The 24,687-nt window shown below is 43.2% G+C and overlaps 1 protein-coding gene across 5 annotated transcripts in view; it reads right to left on the bottom strand.

Annotated features, from left to right (window-relative positions):
- The window catches only part of PTK2B (protein tyrosine kinase 2 beta), a 167,307-nt gene that overhangs the window by 35,321 nt on the left and 107,299 nt on the right, over positions 1-24,687 (bottom strand). For all 5 annotated transcript variants that reach the window (XM_069728437.1, XM_069728438.1, XM_069728440.1 and 2 more), the window contains 15 exons: positions 21,320-21,374; positions 21,040-21,180; positions 20,582-20,656; positions 15,896-15,997; positions 14,774-14,891; positions 13,777-13,816; positions 12,701-12,747; positions 12,563-12,613; positions 9,277-9,374; positions 8,537-8,624; positions 7,478-7,578; positions 5,996-6,111; positions 5,270-5,370; positions 4,965-5,054; positions 4,442-4,646 (listed from right to left, as the gene is read on the bottom strand). In XM_069728437.1, the coding sequence (XP_069584538.1) occupies positions 4,442-4,646; positions 4,965-5,054; positions 5,270-5,370; positions 5,996-6,111; positions 7,478-7,578; positions 8,537-8,624; positions 9,277-9,374; positions 12,563-12,613; positions 12,701-12,747; positions 13,777-13,816; positions 14,774-14,891; positions 15,896-15,997; positions 20,582-20,656; positions 21,040-21,180; positions 21,320-21,374 (1,428 nt within the window). The remainder of the gene's footprint in view (positions 1-4,441; positions 4,647-4,964; positions 5,055-5,269; positions 5,371-5,995; positions 6,112-7,477; positions 7,579-8,536; positions 8,625-9,276; positions 9,375-12,562; positions 12,614-12,700; positions 12,748-13,776; positions 13,817-14,773; positions 14,892-15,895; positions 15,998-20,581; positions 20,657-21,039; positions 21,181-21,319; positions 21,375-24,687) is intronic.

Below are 24,687 nucleotides of genomic sequence, written 5' to 3'. Positions count from 1 at the left end.
GCTCCTATGTACAAGAATATAACTACTATAATACTGCTCCTATGTACAAGAATATAACTACTATAATACTGCCCCCTATGTACAAGAATATAACTACTATAATACTGCCCCTATGTACAACAATATAACTACTATAATACTGATCCTATGTACAAGAATATAACTACTATAATACTGCTCCCATGTACAAGAATATAACTACTATAATACTGCCCCCTATGTACAAGAATATAACTACTATAATACTGCCCCTATGTACAATAATATAACTACTATAATACTGCTCCTGTGTACAAGAATATAACTACTATAATACTGCTCCTATGTACAAGAATATAACTACTATAATACTGCCCCCTATGTACAAGAATATAACTACTATAATACTGCCCCTATGTACAAGAATATAACTACTATAATACTGCCTCCTATGTACAAGAATATAACTACTATAATACTGCCCCTATGTACAAGAATATATCTACTATAATACTGCTCCTATGTACAAGAATATAACTACTATAATACTGCCCCTATGTACAAGAATATAACTACTATAATACTGCACCCTATGTACAAGACTATAACTACTATAATACTGTTCCTATGTACAAGAATATAACTACTATAATACAGCCCCTATGTACAAGAATATAACTACTATAATACTGCTCCTATGTACAAGAATATAACTACTATAATACTGCCCCTATGTACAAGAATATATCTACTATAATACTGCCTCTATGTACAAGAATATAACTACTATAATACTGCCCCTATGTACAAGAATATATCTACTATAATACTGCTCCTATGTACAAGAATATAACTACTATAATACTGCCCCTATGTACAAGAATATAACTACTATAATACTGCTCCTATGTACAAGAATATAACTACTATAATACTGCCTCCTATGTACAAGAATATAACTACTATAATACTGCCCCTATGTACAAGAATATAACTACTATAATACTGCCTCCTATGTACAAGAATATAACTACTATAATACTGCCTCCTATGTACAAGAATATAACTACTATAATACTGCCTCCTATGTACAAGAATATAACTACTATAATACTGCCCCTATGTACAAGAATATAACTACTATAATACTGCCTCCTATGTACAAGAATATAACTGCTATAATACTGCCCCTATGTACAAGAATATAACTACTATAATACTGTTCCTATGTACAAGAATATAACTACTATAATACTGCCCCTATGTACAAGAATATATCTACTATAATACTGCTCCTATGTACAAGAATATAACTACTATAATACTGCCCCTATGTACGAGAATATAACTACTATAATACTGCTCCTATGTACAAGAATATAACTACTATAATACTGCCCCTATGTGCAAGAATATAACTACTATAATACTGCCCCTATGTACAAGAATATAACTACTATAATACTGCTCCTATGTATAAGAATATAACTACTATAATACTGCCCCTATGTACAAGAATATAACTACTATAATACTGCCCCTATGTACAAGAATATAACTACTATAATACTGCTCCTATGTACAGGAATATAACTACTATAATAGTGTCCACTATGTACAAGAATATATCTACTATAATACTGCCCCTATGTACAAGAATATAACTACTATAATACTGCTCCTATGTACAGGAATATAACTACTATAATACTGCACCTATGTACAGGAATATAACTACTATAATACTGCTCCTATGTACAAGAATATAACTACTATAATACTGATCCTATGTACAAGAATATAACTACTATAATACTGCTCCTATGTACAAGAATATAACTACTATAATACTGCTCCTATGTACAAGAATATAACTACTATAATACTGCTTCTATGTATGACAATATAACTGCTACCATATAATACTGCCCATTATGTGAATGTAGCATACAGGATGGCGGCATTCTTTTTCACAGCTTCCTGAACTCTTGCAGTATACTGTACTTTGAAATAGAGGAGAATAAATTAAAATTAATTAAACTAACACTGTAGCTTTCAGCTGCCGGTGATCTCGGGGGTCGCTGTATTTTCCAGTCTTACAATGGACGCCCCAGTCATTGTGTAATCACTTAATGGAGGTGAAGTTTTGGAAACAGCAGTTCGTTGCTTTGTGTAGAGTCCCGGGCCAGCGCTGGTGACATCCATCATTGTGTCACTGCAGCCATTAGTCTCTCAGGGTCGGATTTTGGAGCGCGCTCTTCACTCTGGTGCTATAAATAGTAGAAGGCGAGGGTGTAGATGGCGGTCTTTGGTGCTTTTAAAGATGTATTACCCTATTTATTTTGGTATTTTGATCTGCAGTTGATTGTACCTGGGTCTGATCCACGCTCTGAGGAGTTATGGAGTACCGTCCATGGTGCACCTCATTCAACTGCTGTCAGAAGTTTCCTCCTAAATCTTACTTACAATTTGTCACATGGACCTTCGTAAACACTGTAACTTGCTCACTTTCTAATGACCATTGTTCCCTACATGATGCAGAGCAAGGAATAGTCTGCGGAAAAGCAAACTTCTGAGGTTTGAAGGACTTTTTCTCCAGTAGGTTGAGACGAAGAACATCCAAAATCTGTTGTATGGCGGTAAAGGTCATTGTAGTATTATCGGGAGTGAATCAAGAGATCAGATGACCAATGGGTATTATTGTTGACCCAAAGCTTTAATATTGGATCAGATTTGTATTTGTGGTTCAATGTGGCTACCATCTTCTTTTAGCCACCACCTGCTTGAGGTTGACTACACGTTCCATAAATGTCATATGCAGTGGTGGTATAGATGTCTGTAGCCATCATGTAAGCAATGAATAGTGCAGCCTGGATTGGATGCAGCCTGGGATGCGAGCAGTCTCGTATAGGTGCTGTCTGGGATGGTGCGCAATGGGATATTGCTCAATGGGATGGCGCTCAATGTCAATGGGATGGCGCTCAATGGGAATGCGCTCAATGGGATGATACTCAATAGGACGATGCTCAATGGGATGATGTTTAGTGGGATGGTGATCTATGAGTTGGTGCTCAGTGGGATGGCTCTCAATGGAATAGTGCTCAATGGGATAGCGCTCAATGGCATGGCGCTCAGTGGGATGGGGCTCAATAGGATGGAACTCAATGGAATGAAGCTAAATGGGATATTGCTCAATGGGATGGCGCTCAATGTCAATGGGATGGCGCTCAATGGGATGGTGCTCAATGGGATAAAGCTAAATAGGATGGCGGTCAATGTCAATGGTGCTCAATGGGAATACGCTCAATGGGATGGCGCTCAATGGGAATGCGCTCAATGGGATGGCGCTCAATGGGATGGCGCTCAATGGAATGAAGCTAAATAGGATGGCGGTCAATGTCAATGGTGCTCAATGGGAATACGCTCAATGGCATGGCGCTCAATGGGATGGGTCTCAATAGGATGGAACTCAATGGAATGAAGCTAAATGGGATATTGCTCAATGGGAATGTGCTCAATGGGATGGAGCTCAATGTCAATGGGATGGTGCTCAATGGGAATGCGCTCAATGGGATGGCGCTCAATGGGATGAAGCTAAATAGGATGGCGGTCAATGTCAATGGTGCTTAATGGGAATATGCTCAATGGGATGGCGCTCAATGGGATGGCGCTCAATGGGATGGCGCTCAATGGGATGGCGCTCAATGGGATGACGCCCAATGGGATGATGCTCAATGAGATGGCACTCAATGGGACGGCGCTCAATGGGATGGTGCTCAATGGGATGGCGCTCAATGGGATGACGCTCAATGGGATGACGCTCAATGGGATGATGCTCAATGAGATGGCACTCAATGGGATGGCGCTCAATGGGATGAAGCTCAATGGGATGACGCTCAATGGGATGACGCTCAATGGGATGATGCTCAATGGGATGGCGCTCAATGAGATCGCTCTCAAATGGATGGCTCTCATTGGGATGGCGCTCAATGGGATGAAGCTGCCTGTGATACAGTTGACAATTACCCCACCCTCCACATGTAAAAATAATGCATCTTTTATCATTTTTACGGCTTTTGCCTCTGACATGAGGATACTGTGATGAAGCTGAGTGTCATTGAAGGTGACAACATGCCAAATTAAATTGGCCATAAGATTTACATTTGGTCGCCTTATAATCACCTTATAATACAAGTGGTTCTAAAAAAAAATCTCGCGGATGTCACCTTCAAGTTCTCCAGTCATGGATGTGATATTTTTGATTCGTTCCCATCTTCAATTGATCAGTCTTTAGACAAAAGTGAAGGTTTGACTTCCTCTTTATATTCAGTTTTGTGATTTGGACCACTGACATTGACAACCACTCGAGGCATAAACGTGCTCAGGGCAGTTGTCAGTTCCCTTCCCCCCACTCCTCTTGGCAGCTCATATATAGTACAGAAGGAGTATAGTTTGCTTTTACCTTAAGCTACAGACCAGCTCCGTGAATTTGGGTCTTTCGGAAGGGTCATAGGTCCAGCATCTTGTCATTAGTGTGTAAAGAGTCGGGGGACACATTTCTGGCTTTGGAAGTCGATCTCCTTTCTCGATGACGCTGATCACGTCTTTGTTTTCCAGCCAGAAAAATGGCTGCTTACCGTAGGACAAGATCTCCCACATACAAACCCCTGAAATGGAAAGATTACCGTCAATCTGTTCATCAGGACAAGAACATTTTGCACAAATGCCCCAGTCACTTGCTGATCGCCCTCTTCAATCCAGTGCCATGACCATGACCTTATCATGGAGAAGTATCGAGAGTCTAATGGTCACAGGACAGTGGTCTACTCTTAACCTATCACATTTTGGGTTGTCCCGTTGACCTGGTGGAACCAGTTCTACGGAATGCTCCCAGATACGTAGCACCCACTGACGTCGACATGTATACTATTTGGAAGGACCCAAGAGAGGCTCTTTCTCCTTCACTCTCTTCCAAAATGTCTCACCAAACATCCAAACGTCACTGGCCGACGTGAAACGACGGAAGTTTATAGACTCTGGAGCCATCCACTTGATTGGGAGACGGGTTACAGAAGCTTCAAAAAAGACAGAAAACACATAAAGGAGCTTTTTTTTTTTTTAAAGGGGATGTCCACAGAATATGGATACATAGTTGTCAATAAAGTCAATTAGCTTATGGCCAACGTTTTCCAACCATTTTGATAAGGGGGGGAACTCCTAATTTATGGTCCTACGGTTGGGGTCACCCATTGATGAGATGTTCTAACATCGGCAAAAATTAAGCACCTACCTTTATAATATTCCTCTTCTTCTAGATACCTGGAGAGACCAAAATCTCCTAACTTCACGCATTCGTGAGAAGCCACGAGTATGTTCCTGGCCGCGATGTCCCTGTGAGAACAGATACAAAGTGACGGAATCCCTGGAAAAAGGACAATTCCGTAAAACAATGGATCGATTCCAGGTAGCCCATTGCCCTCGCGTCCTGCTGTTTATTGATTCCCTAGCATAGCCGAAATCTTCTATGGAGGGCTTAACTTCACCCTCTGCTCCAACATGCTTTACAGTGAAGCCTTGGCTTCCCGACTATAAGCATAAACCTACTGCAAGGTCACCATGCAGTAAGTTCATGTATAGATCATTTCCATTATAAACGTCCCAGAAAATGTGAAATTAAAAAAAAAAATAACAAAATAACACAGAGATTCTTCCTTTAATCCCCTCCTTACTTCTGATCTGATAATTAAAAATGAGAAGTTTATGCAGGAATCTCTGAGCATCTCTGGAGCACCGTTATGGCCTATTCCTCTTCCTCCTCCCTGTCTTATGTCTGGCCATAAGACAACTGTCTGCAGCAGGAACCTCTTCACGGTACGACAAGACCCCAATAATCCCAGCTCTGCAGGACGCCTAGTGACTCCAATAATTGAGTGTGATTACATAGGACTGCCACTAGGGGCAGTGGTGAGCGTCTCTTGTGGATCACCTTACTGCAGTGCTGTAAAATTACAGTTACCTGTGGACACAGCTAATTCCTTCCAGATAGGCCAGAGCTTTACAGATTTGCAGCGAGTACAGGATCATGGTGAGGACCTGCAGGGTGTTCTTGTGCTTCTCCAGATACTGGCCGAGCTGCGGAGAGACCACATACATTATTAATCCTTATGATCAGATCATCACTTCTAATGTAAAGGACTCTGTATGTATCAATAAATCTCACCAGTCTTCAAAGTCACTTCTTTATTAATCACAACTCCAGATAAAATTCATGGTCGGGGGAGAGAGAGCCGAAGCTCGTGTGAGCAGGGGAGGACGACGGCCGTTTCGCGCTGTGCCTGCGCTTCTAGCCCGTAGAAGCACAGGCACAGCGCGAAACGGCCGTCGTCCTCCCCTGCTCACACGAGCTTCGGCTCTCTCTCCCCCGACCATGAATTTTATCTGGAGTTGTGATTAATAAAGAAGTGACTTTGAAGACTGGTGAGTGCCCTCAGATTTTTTCCAACGATAATATATGGATTGAAGTCTTTCTTTTCCTGAAGGAGCACCCGAAATTCAGGGTCAGCGGCATGTGGATTAGTTTCGTCTAGTGGCAGACCCTGTGTGTGACGGTCTCGGGGCATCAGTGGATGTGGGACTGTGCCGCTCGCATTTTTTCTGTTGCGGTAGTATCAATAAATCTGGCGTCTAGGATACAAATTCATTTGATTTTTAGCATTTATTTTTGTAATTTTCACATCATGTTTGTGCAGTGGCAAAAAAAAAAAAATGGAAACAGTCAGCAAGTTGCTGTTGACGGATCTGTTATTTTTTAAACATGTTTCTGCACCTTCTTTGGGGCCAGATGCGATTAAGTATCACTTTATAATAAACTTATCAAACCGGCGAGATTTTAATCCGACCAATCGGCGATCAGAGCATGGATTTAACCCATACCTTGCTGATTCCCTTTTTTTTTAAATGTTTTGACCTAGTTTGTTAGATGACGTACAAAATCGGGACTTCACGTATTTTATGTCCTGCTCATCCCGATACTAAAGCGAGCTAAAAGCAAAGTAAAAAGGATCTAAAATCCGTCAACGGCAGCTTGTTGACAGTTTCCATCTAATAAAAGAGCAAAACAAAGTAAAATATAGTTAAAAAAAAAAAAACCTGACCGATCCGCCCCTATTCGTCATTGCTTTCTCTCATCGACGTGACCTTAATTCTATAACTATTTTTTTTTTTGTTGTTTCGGAAATCTAAAAATCGAGGTCTTAATCCAGATCGCCGACCCGCGGAAATTCTAATAATTATTAAGAAATCTGAATGTAAGGATAAACATGAAGCCACAACTTGGGGGGAAAAAAAAAACAATTCTAAGCATTCACTGTAGGTTTACATTTGACACGGCGCCACCTAGTGGTCGAAAACGAATGAAATTAGATTTTTTTTTTTTTTACCATAACAGACATAACGACGATTGTTAATCATTATTATTGTGGCCGCCATTTCTAATTACCTCCCCAAATGGGTAGAGCTCCATCACTATCCAGATGGGGTCTTCTTCAATGATTCCGATCAACCTCACAATGTGCGGGTGATCCAGTTTCCTCATCAGACCTGCCAGGAAAAATAAAAAATAAAAAATTAGTATTGGATCAAATTTTTTTTTTTTTTAAAGGGACAGCCCATCTCAGGTCAAGCTAATGGCAGAGCTCGCCCTATGATCGGATTATTGCTGCCCTCCCCTGGTATCCTAATACCGAGGGGCAGGTTGTCATCTCCTCCTTACACCCCGCCATTATCCGTATGATCAAGGATTAACGAATATTAACAAAAGAAAGACTTCCTTCAAAAACAGCGCCACACCTATCCCCAGGTTGTGTTCGGTACTGCACATCGGCTCCATGCAATGCCATACACAACTTCTGCACTGGGGGGGTGCAGCTTGTTACTAATTACCCCCTTTTTATTTCTGCACTTTTCGTCTTTACTTCCTTTATTTTTTCTTCTCTCTCTCTTTTATTTTTTATGGGGTTTTTTTTAATACCAGTTTTGGGACATGAGATGTTTAGATTGTTATTTATTGCATTTTTTGGGGAGGAAAAAAAACAGAAAAATGTCAAATTTGTTGTTTTTTTTATTTATAGAGTTAATTAATTTTATGTTTTCCCAGATGGGACATTTCAGATACTGTATTCATTTATTTAATTATCTTTACTTTATTTTTTAACTGGGAAAAGTCGAGAGATCGAAACTTTTATTTATTTTTTTTAATTAAAATAATATTTTTTCTTCATTTTTTTTTTTTTTTAGCCCTCTTTTGGGATTTGAACCTGCGATCGCTTAGTTCTATGTTCTGAAGAACGGACAATCCTACGGCAATCCTTTGTCACCTTGTGATTATGTCGCAATTCCCCCACCTAAATTTGACATATAAAGTGCAGGCTCAGCTCCTGAGCCTGCTCCATACAAGTGCACTTGACACAGGACATTTGAGGTGCCTTAAAATGGAATTTTTTCAATTTTTCACCCCCAGAATTGAAGTTTACAAAAGCTGCGTGCACAGCAAACTCACAGGCTTCACTCATGAACTTCTCCTTGACGTCCGGGGCGCAGTCCTTCTTACACGTCTTCACGGCGACGTTCACCTTTTCTCCCTTCGACTGAGAACAGAAGAAAAATAAGTCTAAAGATCGGTCTATACAACTGGCGAAACAAAAAGGAGTAATGGCGCCAAAGGTGCCAACTAGTTATGAGCGAACGTGGTCAGATAAGGTGTTATCTAAGCATGCTTGTATGCTAACCCAATGTCTTTGGCATGCTCGACTAATGCGTTTGAGGCCCCTCAGCTGCATGTCTTGAATATTTTTGGCTTCTTCTGTTTTTCAAGATGGAGTTTGAGCCAGTATGTGTGTGTGAGATAACAGAGGTCCCTCAGGAATGTCTTTCTCTAACAGACTTAGAGGAAACATAGGAAAGTGGGAGAAACAAAACTTAAGGAGAGGAAAGACACCGACTGTTTCAGCTGGGTGTGGTCAGTATTGCCTTTAGCCAATGAGAAGTAAGTATGCTAATGCCAGCACATATTTAGAGATCGTGATGCTCAGTGTATCAGCGTGGCTCCTCCACGCACGCATTTGAATTTTACAAGTTAATTTGGAACAGGCACAACGTCTCAGAACGTCCCACATTATGTGGCGACGACACCCAACAACATTAAAGGTTTTGCACCCACTGGAGAACTGAAGACCACCAGTCATAGGGGGCTGTCCTGCTGTGGATCGTTCACAGCTTTCCCCACGAGCATGTACGCACCTCCTTCTTATACACTCCATCATAGACTTCTCCAAAAAAGCCTTCCCCGAGGATCCTCCCCAGCACAACGTCACTGCGACTCATGGTGTAGCGGAGTCCTGCAAGGGAAAGAAATGCAATATCTGTGTGAGAGGACGGAATGGTAACGCCAAATTTTTCATTTCGTCACTTTATTTTTTCCTATCCTTATTCTAAGAGCCATCATTTTTTTTTTACATTTTATTTTATTACTTTTATTATTTTTCCATCTATGTGACGAGATGTAATTTTACAATACAATGTACTGAAAAACGAGGGGAAAAAAATCCAAGTGCGGCGAAAAGAATAAAATTTTCACCAGTGTGTTTTTTGGGTTTCGTTTTCACGGCGTTCAATGTACAATTAAAAAATGATCCAAGAACACGATTCTCTGGATCATAACGATTACAGCGATAAAAAAAAAACCTTGTATTTAATTTAAGCTCCCGTGCCCGCATCTTACACCCACTCTTGCTCCGTATCATAAAAGTACATCATGGGGCAGGAAGGGGTTAATGAAGCAGGGCTGAGTTTAGCACTGACAGGGCTGCGGGGAACATCTACCATGCTAAATTAAAGGGGTATTTCCACTTGTAACACTTGTATCCCGTGTGAAAAGCGGCAGTCCCCCGACCCTCTCCGTTGACTTCTATGGGATTGCGGGCAGAAGTGTTTAGTGAGTTGTGCACATGTGATCACCTCTCCATTCATTTTCCAACCTGAAGCAGTTGATAAGTCCAAGGCCCCCTGTTCTCAACACTTCAAAGTTTGTGAACCCTTCAGAATTTTGCATATTTCGATATAAATTTCACCTAAAACGACATCAGATTTTCACACAAGTTCTAAAAAAACAAACAAATGGGTCACAAATGCTTGACTTAAGGATCCAGTATCACATGTCGGTGATCAGCAAATATCACGTCTGTGAGTGAACGTGTAGGATTAAGAGATAATAGGAAGGTGAGACTAGTGTGGTGTTTTCAATCAATGGGATGACAATCAGGTGTGAGTGGGCGACCTGTTTTATGTAAAGAACACAGAGATCTATCAAAGTCAGATCTTCACAACATGTCTGTGGAAGTGCATCATGGCAGGGACAAAAGCATATTTCTGAGGACACCAGAAAAAGAGTTGTTGATTCTCATTAGGCTAGAAAATGTTACACAACCATCTCTAAAGAGTTTGGACTCCACCAATCCACTGTCAGACAGATTGTGAATAAATGGAGGAAATTCATGACCAGGAGTGGTTGCCCCACTAACATCACTCTAAGAGCAAAGCTTATAATAATCTGCAAGATCACAAAGGAACCCAAGGAAACCAATAAGCAACTAAAGGCCTCTCTCATATTAGGAAATGTTAGTGTTCATGAGACAACCATTAAAAAGACACAGAATAACAAACCCTTTCCAGGAGTGGATGCCCCACAAAGAACACGCTAAGAGCAAAGTGTATTATAATAGTCTGCAAGATCACAAAGGGAACCACAGAAACCACTAAGCAACTATAGGTCTCTCTCACTTTAGGTAGTTAGTGTTCATGAGGCAACCATCAAGAAGACACAGAATAAAATACCCTTCAAAGGAGTGGTCGCCCCACAAAGATCATGACATTGTCGACTACCCCCTTATTAAGTGCCTTCCCAAGGGATCACCGACCCCAAGGACCCCTCCCCCCGCCTACAGCCACTATGACCCGAAAGATAAAGACAAACCACCCGTGAACACAACAAAAAGGGGAGGGCGGGTGGGACTGCTCCAGATTCTGTAGAGCGGGAAGTGAACCGCTCCACCCCCCGCTCCCATCATCCCCTTCACCACCACTACCCCTCCCCCTGGAACGAACGACACGCCCCCACCCCTTGTCCCCTGCTCCAAACCCCCTGTCATGGCGGGTTCCACTTACGCCGCCCGGGGGGGAGGGGCGGGCGGCTCGCTCCAGCCTGTCTTTCTAAGAGCAAAGCGTGTAATAGTCTGCAAGATCACAAAGGAACCAAAGGAAACCACTAAGCAACTAAAGGCCTCTATCACATTAGATAATGTTAATGTTCATGTTAACCATCAAGAAGACACAGAATAAAAAACCCTTCAAAGGAGTGGACGCTCCACAAAGATTACGCTAAGAGCAAAGCGTATAATAGTCTGCAAGATCACAAAGGAACCCAAGGAAACCACTTAGCAACTAAAGGCCTCTGTCACATTATGTAATGTTAATTTTTATGAGCCCACCATCAGGAGGACACAGAATAACATGGGAGGACTGCAAGGAGAAATCTTCTGTTGTCCAAAAAGAACATTGCTGCCTGACTGCAGCTTGCTAAAGATCACCGGGACTAGTCAGAAGACGACTGGAGCAATGTACTGTGGACGAATGAGCTTTTTGGTTTAAAAGAGAAGCATTATGTTTGGAGAAAGAAAAATACTAAAACCCCCTACATCTGTGATCACGGTGGTGGTAATATGAGGGCTCGGGATGTTTTCTGGACCTGGGCCAGGATGGCCGCCATCACTGATGGAACAATGATTTCAGAACTTTACCAGCAAATTCTAATGGAAAATGTCCAGACGTCTGTCCATGAGCTGAATCTCAGGAGACATGGGTCATGGAGCAAGACAACGACCCAAAGACACGAGTCGTTCTACAGAAGAAAAGTTACAGAAGGGTAAAAGGTAAAGTTCTGACCGGAATCCTATGGAAGTGTTGTGGAAGGAGCTGATGGAGGAAAACCACCAATATAACAGAGGAGAAGGGGTTTTATAGGGAGAAATGGGCTAAAACTCCTCCATCCGATGTGTAGGAATAATCAGCAATTACCGGAGAAGTTTATCTGCAGTTATCGCTGCACAAGAGGTCACACCGGACACCGAGATCAAAGGGTTCACATACTTCTGCCGCTCACAGACGTCTGATACTGGAGCGTCTTCCTCAATACAAACATAACAAGGTCTGATATTTTTGACGTTTTTGTTTAATTTTGGTCTTTATCTACTTTTAGGACTTTTGTGAAAATCTGATGGCGATTTGGGTCAAATTTATGCAAAAATATGGAAAATTCTCCAGGATTCACAAACTTTCAAGCACCACTGTAGACAGGAGTGGGGTGAGAATCCGAGGCGGGTGTAGTCCACGCTCCTGTGTCGGTAATTACGATCAGGCATGTCATTTCGGGGTGTCTCATGGGTGGTCCCTTGATTGGGGGGATTATTATGGGTGGAGTATCCCTTTAAGCTCACAATGCGCTGATGTTATATAATGTAGGGGAACGCACCTGCGGACTTCTGCTCCGCCTCCTCCGGTATTTCCGCGTATATATCAGACTCTAGAGGGGGAGATGGATTTATTAGACAAACGAACATTTATTATAATATTAGCGAACTGCAGGAAGCTGCACATGTGCAGAACTCACCGAAGCTGCTCCCTTCTTCCAGCCTCGAGTTCCTTTCTGGAATGTCCCTGGGAAGGAAACGAGGAACTTTTTTTTTTCTAATACAAAGCTGCAAATCTCGTATATAAAGTGAAAAAAAAAACAACTACCTGCATCTACCACCAGAGGGAGCTCACACATCATGAGATACTATTGAGTTTATTGCGTACACTGGGAGCTCCCTCTAGTGGTGGCAGCGAGTAGTCAGAGTTTTACTATTTAAAGCTAAATAATTCATTTGATTTTTGCCGCCATCTCTACGATTTTTATCAGCTAGATATTTTGCAGCAGTTTTTATAATCTCGCGGTTTATTAGCTGCAGAGAAGATGCTGAAATCAATTAGAACAGTGTATTCATTAATCCTGCACTGATTCATTATAGCAAACTACCAGGACAGAAAATCGTGCTTCTGATCTTCTCATGTCTCAAAGGACTGTTCAGACTGGACAGAAAAGTAACAGATCCTCAGGGGCGAAACTTATCACATTGACACAAAAAAAAAATGTAAATTTTTATTTATTGACAGCAAGTAACGAGCTTGGAAAAAGTGAAGAACTGAAGCATAAAGTATCTGGGAAAGTTGCAAAACTTTTAGTTGCACACTCAATAAACTACATACATCTGCATAAGTGGGGAAAAAGGCTGTAACCGCTTATCACCAACCTATCGCTGTATTTTTACCCTTTATATTATATTATTACCTATCACAATAGTATAATGTGCTAATTGTATTCTTCAAGCTGTAAAAGAAGATATTGGTACAACTGATCCCGATGAGTGTGACGCTCCATCTCAGCCGGGAAACAAGAAAACTCCATTTCTAGTATAAAAAAAAAGTTTCTAAAAAAAAAGTTTTTCTTATATACTGCTGCCACCTACAGGATGATTTGAGAATTACGCTCCCCATAGAACTTGTTAAATCGGGTAATTGACTAAAAATATAACTATAAAGAAACCTGACATCTTCAGGTATCTACTGTAAGTAAAAAAAAAAAACAAGCCCAACCATGATTTAATATAATGGCGCCATCTTACCAGAGTTTGAAGTTTTACTTACTGGGTTGGAATTCGAGGCAGACTGATGCGTTTGTCGTTTTCTGTGATATAAAATATTATAAAGTCCATATTATTCATAATATTATAACATAAGTGACGTAATAAGGTCAGGCTGTAATATCGGTCATTGCCTGATGTACCTAATGTGATATAAGGAGGATTTAGTCGCCTCCCGGCTCTAGTGCCTGCGGACACCCTATGTGTCATGATCCAGACCGGGTTTTGAATCCTGTCTTTCCCCTTTTCCCAGTCTGGTCATGTCAGGGGTTAACTTTTCTCGGCCTCAGTCTGGTTTCTGGCTTGCTATTTATCCCCGCTGCATCCTGAAGGCGGTATCAGTTTTATTAACTGCCTTATCGCGTGAGTAGCTGACTCTGGTGATACCCTGATTTTTCCTGCTGTGCTATCTGACCTTGCCCGTACCTGTTCCTTCCTCCCTTCCTGCCCCGACTCAGTGTTTCCCTTTGTATTTGGCTTTCTTGGTGTTTGACTCGGCTTTGGCTCGGACTTGACTCTGTCTCTTGCTTCTGGTTCTTCTGCTTCTGACCGGTATTGACCCTCTGGTGCGTCTCTGACTCTGTGTTTGGTAGTTCCCTTTGTTCTACGTTACTCTCTAGGTTTTGACCCGGCTTGTTTAACTATCCTGCTGCCACTTGGTGGTAGCCGCGCTGCAGGTCTGCTCTGGCAAGTGTTGCAGTCTTCCCTCCACTCTACTGCCATCTAGTGGAGTGTGCATCTACCTGCATAGCTGCAGCATGATACTATGGCCCCTATAACACCAGTATTATCAATGGCTCATTGTTGGTGGAAGCAAGATTGGGGTCTAGTGTCCTGGCATCCTAATAATTGACACTCCGGCACCTGATCATCCGGGGCAAGTTATCATATGACCCCTCTGCATAGTATGGTAAGAAGAGTGTGCGTTCTGCGGTCGGGTGGATCAGAGCCCGTTGCGGCTCGATGACAATGCGGAAGGGCAGAGGTTACAATGTATTCACCTTTCCCGGGATAGACGATGAGAGATTCCTGAGATTCGTTCTGTAGCCGGCAGTATCCATCAATAAGGTCGGCCATATTTTCCGCCACCGCCAACGACGATGTCTTGATAGCTAATGGCTTAAAAATCACAAAGAGATAACAGTATAATACAACAATGCAAGATGGTTAAAAGAATTTACACTTTGTTCCAAAAACAGTGCCACACCCAATCACAGGTTGCATTCGGTATTGCACCTCAACCCCACCGAGTCTGGCATTGGATATTGTCACTGACCTCACAAGACAAACCCCAGATAACCCTACACATGATCTTTGTAAGCTGATGATCCTTTTCCAACCATCAGTGTGAAAGCTGCTTATCTTGACGCATGCAGTATAATACTGTACAACAGTAGTCATGTCTGGAGCTGGACAGTTCACAAGAGGTCAATTACGGTCAGTAATATCCCTAGATGACCCTCCGATAACCCCAGCCCTTGTTCTGTCTCACACAACTGTCATTTTACCTTTGCTTCTACCAATATGAAAGCTGTCTATCTTGGCAAATGCAGCATAATACAGTAGAACCAATAGACTTGTCTGGAACTGGACACTTCCTAAAAGGTCTACAAAAGGTTAGAAATATCACCAGACCTCCCTTCAATAACACCAGCCCCTGCTCTGTCTGATACAACTATTATTTTCCATTTACTACTGCCACTGTGAAAGCTGCCTATCTTGATGAATGCAGTACAACTTGATGAATGGGACAGTCCCAAACTGTTCTACCCATTTTCAGTAGTATCACAAGACCACCCTCTAATAATCCTGATCCACATTCTGTCTCCGGTGACATTAAAACGTGTTGAAAGGGAAAGTTCCAGAAAAGTATACCAGTAAGTAACATCACTAGACAACAGGCTAATAGCTCTCTCCATGCTCAGTCTCTGTGACTAGACTCTTTGCCACTGTGAGAAAGCTGCTTATCTTGACCTGTGCAGCAGAACCTGATTCACATATATTTATGGTGAAGTATGGAAAGATGACCACTAGAGGCCACTAAAGCTTCATAAGACAAACTGAGCATGCTGGGAGTGGTAGGATTTCAACAATCAGGAGTATCTATTGGCTAAAGAGTTTACCTGGGGGGCGCCAGATATCCCCAATAGCAGCAGTGCCCGTCCGTCCTCCAGTAATGAACACTTGATAGATTTAATCTGTTTAAACTCGGCAAAGCAAGTGGACTACAGAGATAGAAGAGGCAATGAATATCACATTGATCATTATCACAATACCCAGGACTACTGCCGGGTACAAGACAATTAACGTGGCACAGAACCAGGCACAGAACCAGACATAGAGCTAGGCATAGAATCTGGTACAGAACCAGGCACAGAACCAGACACAGAATCAGGCACAGAACCAGACATAGAGCTAGGCATAAAATCTGGCACAGAACCAGACACAGATCCAGGCACAGAACCAGGCACAGAGCCAAGCGCAGAGCCAAACATAGAGCTAGGCACAGAAACAGACATAGAGCTAGGCATAGAATCTGGTACAGAACCAGGCACAGAACCAGACACAGAACCAGACACAGAGCTAGGCACAGAACCAGACACAGAGCTAGGCACAGAACCAGGCACAGAACAAGACATAGAGCTAGGCATAGAATCTGGTACAGAACCAGGCACAGAACCAGGCACAGAACAAGACATTGAGCTAGGCATAGAATCTGGTACAGAACCAGGCACAGAACAAGACATAGAGCTAGGCATAGAATCTGGTACAGAACCAGGCACAGAACCAGGCACAGAGCCAAAAGCAGAGCCAGACATAGAGCTAGGCACAGAAACAGACAGATCTAGGCATAGGGCCAGGCATAGAACCAGGCACAGAACCAGGCACAGAGCCAAGCGCAGAGCCAGACATAGAGCTAGGCACAGAAACAGACATAGAGCTAGGCATAGAATCTGGTACAGAACCAGGCACAGAACCAGACACAGAACCAGGCACAGAACTAGGCACAGAACCAGACATAGAGCTAGGCACAGAAACAGACATAGAGCTAGGCATAGAATCTGGTACAGAACCAGGCACAGAACCAGACACAGAACCAGGCACAGAACTAGGCACAGAACCAGACATAGAGCTAGGCACAGAAACAGACATAGAACTAGGTATAGAATTTGGTACAGAACCAGGCACAGAACCAGACACAGAACCAGGCACAGAACCAGGCACAGAAACAGACATAGAGCTAGGCATAGAATTTGGTACAGAACCAGGCACAGAACCAGACACAGAACCAGGCACAGAACCAGGCACAGAGCCAAGCGCAGAGCCAGACATAGAGCTAGGCACAGAAACAGACATAGAGCTAAGCATAGAATCTGGTACAGAACCAGGCACAGAACCGGACACAGAACCAGGCACAGAACTAGGCACAGAAACAGACATAGAGCTAGGCATAGAATTTGGTACAGAACCAGGCAAAGAACCAGACACAGAACCAGGCACAGAACCAGGCACAGAGCCAGACATAGAGCTAGGCACAGAAACAGACATAGAGCTAGGCATAGAATCTGGTACAGAACCAGGCACAGAACCAGACACAGAACCAGGCACAGAACCAGACATAGAGCTAGGCACAGAAACAGACATAGAGCTAGGCATAGAATCTGGTACAGAACCAGGCACAGAACCAGACACAGAGCTAGGCACAGAACCCGGCACAGAACAAGACATAGAGCTAGGCATAGAATCTGGTACAGAACCAGGCACAGAACCAGACACAGAACCAGGCACAGAACCAGGCACAGAACCAGGCACAGAGCCAAGCACAGAGCCAAGAGCAGAGCCAGACATAGAGCTAGGCACAGAAACAGATCTAGGCATAGAACCAGGCACAGAACCAGGCACAGAACCAGGCACAGAACTAGGCACAGAACCAGACACAGAGCTAGGCACAGAAACAGACAGATCTAGGCATAGAACCAGGCACAGAACCAGGCACAAAACCAGACACAGAACCAGACACAGAACCAGAACCAGACACAGAGCTAGGCACAGAACCAGGCACAGAAACAGACATAGAGCTAGGCACAGAAACAGACATAGAGCTAGGCATAGAATCTGGTACAGAACCAGACACAGAACCAGACACAGAGCCAGACATAGAGCTAGGCACAGAAACAGACATAGAGCTAGGCATAGAATCTGGTACAGAACCAGGCACCGAACCAGACACAGAACCAGGCACAGGACCAGACATAGAGCTAGGCACAGAAACAGACATAGAGCTAGGCATAGAATCTGGTACAGAACCAGGCACAGAACCAGACACAGAACCAGACACAGAACCAGACATAGAGCTAGGCACAGAAACAGACATAGAGCTAGGCATAGAATCTGGTACAGAACCAGGCACCGAACCAGACACAGAACCAGGCACAGAACCAGACATAGAGCTAGGCACAGAAACAGACATAGAGCTAGGCATAGAATCTGGTACAGAACCAGGCACAGAACCAGACACAGAACCAGGCACAGAACCAGGCACAGAACCAGGCACAGAGCCAAGAGCAGAGCCAGACATAGAGCTAGGCACAGAAAAAGATCTAGGCATAGAACCAGGCACAGAACCAGGCACAGAACCAGGCACAGAACTAGGCACAGAACCAGACACAGAGCTAGGCACAGAAACAGACAGATCTAGGCATAGAACCAGGCACAGAACCAGGCACAAAACCAGACACAGAACCAGACACAGAACCAGAACCAGACACAGAGCTAGGCACAGAACCAGGCACAGAAACAGACATAGAGCTAGGCACAGAAACAGACATAGAGCTAGGCATAGAATCTGGTACAGAACCAGACACAGAACCAGACACAGAGCCAGACATAGAGCTAGGCACAGAAACAGACATAGAGCTAGGCATAGAATCTGGTACAGAACCAGGCACCGAACCAGACACAGAACCAGGCACAGGACCAGACATAGAGCTAGGCACAGAAACAGACATAGAGCTAGGCATAGAATCTGGTACAGAACCAGGCACAGAACCAGACACAGAACCAGACACAGAACCAGACATAGAGCTAGGCACAGAAACAGACATAGAGCTAGGCATAGAATCTGGTACAGAACCAGGCACCGAACCAGACACAGAACCAGGCACAGAACCAGACATAGAGCTAGGCACAGAAACAGACATAGAGCTAGGCATAGAATCTGGTACAGAACCAGGCACAGAACCAGACACAGAACCAGACATAGAGCTAGGCACAGAAACAGACATAGAGCTAGGCATAGAATCTGGTACAGAACCAGGCACCGAACCAGACACAGAACCAGGCACAGAACCAGACATAGAGCTAGGCACAGAAACAGACATAGAGCTAGGCATAGAATCTGGTACAGAACCAGGCAAACAACCAGACACAGACCAGGCACAGAGCCAAGCGCAGAGCCACACATAGAGCTAGGCACAGAAACAAACATAGATCTAGGCATAGAATCTGGTACAGAACCAGGCACAGAACCAGACACAGAACCAGGCACAGAACCAGACACAGAACCAGACACAGAGCTAGGCACAGAACCAGGCACAGAACCAGACACAGAGCTAGGCACAGAGTCATTGATTCCATTGTTTATACATGAGCGTCAATGCTTTGCAGATATGGGGAAATACATCACTGATTGCTCCTTTCATGGTAGAGAAGTTCCAAATAAAAACAATTAGTTTCTTCTTGCACGATAAAGGTCTAAACACAAAACATCTTAAACAATTTGGAACTCTCATCCACTAGACACCAGGAACTTTGTTAGTCACCATTAGATTGATGTCAATCTGAGACACTCAATCACAGGGTAGTAGAAGAAGTCATAAAATCGAGGCACCAGACACCTGGAAATAACAAGGAGACTCAACTATCAGACACAAAGCACTGTTTTTGCTAAAAAATCCACTAGTTACCAGGAACAGAAATCTCATCATACTGTAGAGTGTCCAACCATCAAGTTACTGAACACTTGGAACAGACGGTGGCATCTACACGCTAGCCACCATGTTTGCCAACAATCCACTTCTCACCAGCGCATATAAGGGATACTGAACCACTAGACTTTGTCTTTCATCAATTCACTGATACCAGGGACAATCTGTGACACTCAACCACATGACATCGGAGAGTGTATCACCACCAAACTACTGGACGCTAATGAGGACCATCTGATACACCAAAACAATAGTGGAAAGACATTTTCTTTGCCACAAAGCTACAAGACTCGAAGGTCCATGTGGAATGGCCAACCACCAGACACCAGTGCCAATTCACCCACTGAACACCTAGGACTATCAGGGACACAGAACACTAGGCAGCAGATACTATTTTGTCTGCTAAACCACTGGACATTGGAGACCATCTAAGGCACCCAACCACTGAACACTACAGAATGCCTTTAATCAAAAAGCTGCTTGACATCATGGATCATACGCGACACCCAACCACTACGCACCAGCCAATTTCTCTTCTGCCAAACCACTGGATACCGGGGATCATCTGGGACAACCAACCTTTTAACACCAACTATTTGGTCCATTAGACATCTGGGATTGGGTCAAAAACCAACTAGGTATGAAACCACCGGGCACCATCTGGGCTGCTAAACCTTTCAGGACTTGGGTTCCTTTTGGGACAACAATGACCTGTAAACCACTCAGGGATGCATTCAGTGGTAACCACCATATCGTCAGATACAATGGGACACCCGACAATCCATCCAATCAGTGCACGAGAAAGCAGTAGCCACCACTTGCCTTTGAGTCCTTGGTAGTGAGTTGTCGTATCCCCTTTGGTCCTATGACCAGGTCCACGGTGATACTCCATCCTTGCTAAAGAGGGAAGAAACGATCATTAATCAATTTAATGTGTCCTTCGAGGGGCACCAACCTCTTCTACCAACACCCAATCACCTTGAAGAATATCTGGAGCCCATTTTAAGATCAGCAAAGGTCATCAAAATTTTGGTGAACCAAATTGATGTGTCAAAACATGGCTAATAAGTGTCTCTAAAATTAAGTCCTAGGTGGTTCTCCAAAGTATCCAGCTGCCCTGGCCACCAGTGATCAGCTGTGGATGAAGTTACAGCAAGTGTTCACTTTTCCCACAGCTTCCCCAGAGATTATATGCAGAATTACAGTACCTACTGACTCTTTATGTAACGTATAGGGTCCTGGAGGGACTAGATTTAGCCTACAGAAATGGAAGTCCTCACCGCAAGTTCACATCTGTAGGTCTCTTGATCGATGGAGGTGAAGCTGGAGAGGGTGTTGAGGAAACGCATGATACACTCTTCCTCCCGCAGGGACCCGTACTGCTGGAACGTCTGCTGGATCATCTTTCGGAACTGCTTGGGCTTCACGTAGAACATAGGGATAAAAAGAATATAGTGCGGCATGACCCAGGCGACAGAGGGAACCCTGAAAACCCCGGTCTATCAAGGTGCTACACTTCCCAAGTTTCTAACTTTTTTCTGACTTTGACCTATATTTTACCTTTAGACTTTCTTGCATTTGTCTAGGGAAAAATAGGTCCAGTCCGACTTCTTTCCTGAAAAGAGAAGAATATCAAACCTTAGATGGAGCCCCAAACCCAAATGTACAACCGATCCTCTAACCCCCCAATCGACAAGGCTAATTCGGAATTATTGGTTTTTCCTCCTCTTCTTCCTACAGCCGGGACTTTTTTATTTGTCCACCCCCATATTCGTGTGAGGACTTTTGTAGGACGATTTGTCATTTGGGTTTTTGTTTCTACGGTGTTCAATTTGTGGTAAAAACATAACCCGGTGACACGATTCTTCAGGTCAGTACAATTACGGTGATAACATTGGATCTTTTTTCTTTTTCTAAATTTTAGTGGCTAAAAATAAAAATTCAGACCCTTCATCAGTTTGGTTTTGTGTTGCCATTTTTTCATATTCGTAACTTTTGTTGTTATTTTTCCATCGATGGCGGTGGTGGAGGTTTTTGTCGTTTGTGTGTCCAGCTGTAGTTTTTCTTGGTGCAGTTTTGGGATACACACAATGTTTTGGTCACTTTCTAGTGTATTTTTGAGGACTTGAAAATACTTTAAAAAATAAATTTTGTCATCTTTTTTACTTCATGGGTTAAATCAATTAATATTTTGCTAGATTGGACTTTTCTGGACATGGCGATACCAAATATAAATTTTTACATTTCTTTATTTTTATTTTGGAAAAAGGAGGTAAATCAAATTTTAATATTTTATTTGTTTTTTTTATATTTTTTACTTGTTTTTAAGTCCCTTTATAGCCTAAAATAATTGAGTAAAACATTAAATGAGCTCTAATTTAATAAATGGAATGAAAACAAATTATATTCTCTTTTTTCCTTTATATATTTTATAGGAAATAAAAAATTATATTTTTTTCCCTTTTTATATTTTATAGGGAATGAATTTTTTTTTCTTTTTTTCCTTTTATATATATTTTATAGGGTAGAAAAAAAAATATTTTCTTTTTTTTCCCTTTATATATTTTATAGAGAATAAAAACATTATTTTTATATACACTGCTCAAAAAAATAAAGGGAACACTAAAATCCCACATCCTAGATATCACTGAATGAAATATTCCAGTTGTAAATCTTTGTTCATTACATAGTGAAATGTGTTGAGAACAATAAAACCTAAAAATGATCAATGTAAATCAAAATAAATATCCCACGGAGGTCTGGATTTGGAATGATGCTCAAAATCAAAGTGGAAAATGAAGTTACAGGCTGATCCAACTTCAGTGGAAATGCCTCATGACTAGGAAATGATGCTCAGTAGGGTTGAGCGAAACGGATCGTTCATTTTCAAAAGTCGCCGACTTTTGGCAAAGTCGGGTTTCATGAAACCCGACCCGATCCCTGTGTGGGGTCGGCCATGCGGTACGCGACTTTCGCGCCAAAGTCGCGTTTCGTATGATGCGCTTGGCGCCATTTTTTTCAGCCAATGAAGGAGCGTGGGCAGAGTGATGACATAGGTCTTAGGGGCGTGGACGCCTATCGCCATGTTGTCGCTTGTGCGCGAGAGAGAGAGAGAGAGAGAGAGAGAAAAATTCCATTGGCTTTGCATTGGGTTTCGTGTTTCGGTCGATCCTCGACTTTTCGCCATAATCGGCCGATTTCACTCGACTTTTGAGATAGTCGGGTTTCGCGAAACCCGGCTCGACCCTAAAAAAGTCAAGGTCGCTCAACCCTAATGCTCAGTAGTGTGTGTGGCCTCCACATGCCTGTATGACCTCCCTACAATGCCTGGGCATGCTCCTGATGAGGCGGCGGATGGTCTCCTGAGGGATCTCCTCCCAGACCTGGACTAAAGCATCCGCCAACTCCTGGACAGTCTGGTGCAATGTGATGTTGGTGGATGGAGCGAGACATGATGTCACAGATGTGCTCAATCGGTCTGGGGAACGGGCGAGCCAGTCCATAGCTTCAATGCCTTCATCTTGCAGGAACTGCTGACACACTCCAGCCACATGAGGTCTGGCATTGTCCTGCATTAGGAGGAACCCAGGGCCAACCGCACCAACATATGGTCTCACAAGGGGTCTGAGGATCTCATCCTGGTACCTAATGGCAGTCAGGCTACCTCTGGCGAGCACATGGAGGGCTGTGCGGCCCCCCAAAGAAATGCCACCCCACACCATTACTGACCCACTGCCAAACCGGTCATGCTGAAGGATGTTGCAGGCAGCAGATCGCTCTCCACGGCGTCTCCAGACTCTGTCACGTCTGTCACATGTGCTCAGTGTGAACCTGCTTTCATCTGTGAAGAGCACAGGGCGCCAGTGGCAAATTTGCCAATCCTGAATTTCTGTGGCAAATGCCAAGCGTCCTGCACGGTGTTGGGCTGTGAGCACAACCCCCATCTGTGGACGTCGGGCACTCAGACCATCCTCATGGAGTCGGCTTCTAACCGTTTGTGCAGACACATGCAGATTTGCGGCCTGCTGGAGGTCATTTTGCAGGGCTCTGGCAGTGCTCCCCCTGTTCCTCCTTGCAGAAAGGCTGAGGTAGTGGTCCTGCTGCTGGGTTGTTGCCCTCCTATGGCCCCCTCCACATCTCCTGGTGTACTGGCCTGTCTCCTGGTAGTGCCTCCAGCCTCTGGACACTACGCTGACAGACACAGCAAACCTTCTTGCCACAGCTCGCATTGATGTGCCATCCTGGATGAGCTGCACTACCTGAGCCACTTGTTTGGGTTGTAGAGTCCGTCTCATGCTACCACGAGCCAACATTCAAAAGTGACCAAAACATCAGCCAGAAAGCATTGGTACTGAGATGTGGTCTGTGGTCCCCACCTGCAGAACCTCTCCTTTATTGAGGGTGTCTTGATAATTGCCAATAATTTCCATCTGTTCCATTTGCACAACAGCATGTGACATTAATTGTCAATCAGTGTGGCTTCCTAAGTGGAGAGTTTGATTTCACAGAAGATTGATTTACTTGGAGTTATATTCTGTTGTTTAAGTGTTCACTTTATTTTTTTGAGCCGTGTATATAATATATTTTAGTTTTTCAATTTGTATATTTTATAGGGGATGAAAAAAAAAGTTTAATTTCCAGCAGCGGGAACAGAACTTATGATGTAACTTCCTGCTGGTTCCCCAATAATAGGCACGTGCGCTGATTGTGGTCGTCCCTGCAGGAAGTGCCGATGAGAGAACACAATTCATACAGAAACTATGTCGTCGATTTTTTTTTTTAAATGCATTTTGGAGAAAAAAAAATCTGATAAAATGTATGGCTTTTTTTTTTTTTTTACAAAGAAAAGAAGCAAAATTCACAGCATAAACAACTGAAGCCCCCAACTCATAAACATATACTAATAATATCTGTCTTACAGTATCTCT

The sequence above is a fragment of the Ranitomeya imitator genome, chromosome 5, assembly GCF_032444005.1.
Source record: "Ranitomeya imitator isolate aRanImi1 chromosome 5, aRanImi1.pri, whole genome shotgun sequence".
NCBI lineage: Eukaryota > Metazoa > Chordata > Amphibia > Anura > Dendrobatidae > Ranitomeya > Ranitomeya imitator.
This window is presented reverse-complemented; position numbering and strand designations above follow the sequence as displayed.